Below are 2,173 nucleotides of genomic sequence, written 5' to 3'. Positions count from 1 at the left end.
TATGAGTCTTTTAATGTAAAAAAAAAAAAAAACAGCACCGGGGGCAGAACATTAGTACTATGAAAACAGTGGCAGATGTAGATAAGCCTCTCAAGAGCATCTGGAAAAAGATACTATCAACATGATCAGGAGGGTTAAACCAAATCCAGGTCAGCCTTCATAGTGTAAATAAAAGTCAATAGAAAAAATTACGGGATAACCTACATAGAAAATGTGACCTAGATCCCTACATTTGATTAGGGTTAATCTTGTTAATAACTTGAAGCCTTTTTTTTCTAATCGTGGAAATGCTAATTATATACAGATACACCCAGTTCACAACACGTGCCACACTGGCAACCCACTACATACATTACAAACATACATTGGGACAAACAGAAAACTTAACTATAGAGTAACGTCATTGTATCAAACCTGAGAAGCCTGAATCTCGCTCCAGGTCAGACTTGAATGCTCTAAGGTGGGTTGCCCTGGTGAACGATGGTGTCCTGTGTCTGTCGGGTCTACTGAAATGGCTCATTCTGGTCTCTTCTAGAAAAAATGGAGAGTTAGGAGATGAAAAGGTAACTAATAAGATCAAAACAAGACTTTGACAGAGTTCAATGTGCTTCTGTCTTGAGCTAAGGATATGCAATGTCAGAGACAAGGCTATTGTTTAGCAGCCGGGACGGACTCCAATTGACAGAAAACGTTAAAAGACACTCAACTTGTATCCATAAAATTGCATGTGCATTATTTGCACTCCATTATTACTTCATTTTAGTGTCTTGAAGGCCAGGAATAGTTCACCTCACTTTTTTGTGGAGTATATTTGACATTCATTACATACAAGTAACTCGATATTGATGGGTCATTATCTCCCCAATCAGTCTACTCTACCCCAAGAGTCAGAAAATGGGAAACACCAGTTTCTTGTAATGCAAGGCAATATAACAGGCCTGCTGTGAATACTTCCCTTCTTAAATTATTCTGTCTTACTGAAACTAATAGTGTTTAAATAATGTGCGTGTTTACTTTACAGTACGTTTTAAGGCTGCACGTTACGTTGTGCAGTTGTATACGTTAACGTTATTGAACATTATTGTAACTTAAATGTGTTTCTAACATTTTGCAGACTTCACCCACAGAAAAGCTTATGCACACACCCAATAATTGAATGTTGTTTTAAAAAAGTCAAAATACTTAACAGCGTAGTATAAAAGTACATTATTATAAAAGCCGAGTCCATTTATTAAGGTTGACGTTGGGGGCCAAGGCTGATCACAGAGCTACTGTGAGACATGCTTTTCAACATTTTCCTACATTAATCAAATTATGGTGACGAAGAAAATACGCCAATGCAAACAATATCATAAACTGGGAGTATCAACTGTCTATTTATAACTTACTAATATTGCTAACGTTAAAGCTAGCTAGTATTGTTGTTCTGTCAACACTAGTAAACGACTGGTTAACTTAACGTTAACCTCGTTTAACGTTAGACAACTAGGTTAGCTAGGTAGCTACGTTGCTACAAGTAACCACATTTTAGGATATTGCTAGAATGCAACATTATCTGTTGTCTGTATCCCCGATTTGTTACCTTACCTGCCCCTGTGCTGTTATTGTTAACGTTAGCTCAGTTAACATTTACGTTAGCTAGCTACTGTAGCTTCAGGTTGGCAGTCAGCTCATTACGGGACTATCAATAGGCAATTATAAAGTATTATTTTTTGCATACCTTACCAATAGGCCCATTGCTTAAAAACAAATATACCCGCTACCTTGTTTTCCAATAACGGCGGTGTGTGCCAGAGACGGTTAGAGAAAAAATTCTCACGCGCCAATGGTGTGAAACTGTAAGGCTGCGTACTTCCTGTCTCCTAAGTGGGCGTGACCTCGTTTGTTAGCGTAGTTGATCTAGTGAACGTTGAGTTTAGATGGTAGATAAAAAGTTAGATTGCATCATTTATTTATATTTCTGTCTTTTGCCAACATGAGATGTTTACACAGCCGAACGCCATATTTAGCATGACGAAAATGTGTCATCTGTGGCGTGAACTTAAATGGACTTTTGCTTACAGATCTCGCGAGAGCGTGTTGCCGAGAGACAGGTCTCGAACAAAGTCACTTTTCACCTGAAAGATGTGTGAAAGACAGTTAAAGACATGGACCAACAGATCCCGTTGTTCTG

At 38.3% G+C, this 2,173-nt stretch overlaps 1 protein-coding gene across 4 annotated transcripts in view; it reads right to left on the bottom strand.

Annotated features, from left to right (window-relative positions):
* cipca (CLOCK-interacting pacemaker a) overlaps positions 1–1,992 on the bottom strand; it is a 4,839-nt gene extending 2,847 nt beyond the window's left edge. The window contains exons 1-2 of one of the 4 annotated variants that reach the window (XM_032500468.1): positions 1,764–1,992; positions 415–531 (exon numbers count right to left, since the gene is read on the bottom strand). In XM_032500468.1, the coding sequence (XP_032356359.1) occupies positions 415–520 (106 nt within the window). In that variant the 5' untranslated portion in view covers positions 521–531; positions 1,764–1,992. Of the gene's footprint in view, positions 1–414; positions 532–1,587; positions 1,678–1,720 lie in introns of those variants that run through there. The other 3 variants (XM_032500467.1, XM_032500469.1, XM_032500470.1) reach the window with 3 other exon arrangements.
* Positions 1,993–2,173: the final 181 nt, after the last annotated feature.

This window comes from Etheostoma spectabile, chromosome 20 (genome assembly GCF_008692095.1).
Source record: "Etheostoma spectabile isolate EspeVRDwgs_2016 chromosome 20, UIUC_Espe_1.0, whole genome shotgun sequence".
In the NCBI taxonomy this organism is placed as follows: domain Eukaryota; kingdom Metazoa; phylum Chordata; class Actinopteri; order Perciformes; family Percidae; genus Etheostoma; species Etheostoma spectabile.
The sequence above is the reverse complement of the archived record's forward strand: the minus strand, read 5'-3'. Positions and strand labels throughout refer to the sequence as shown.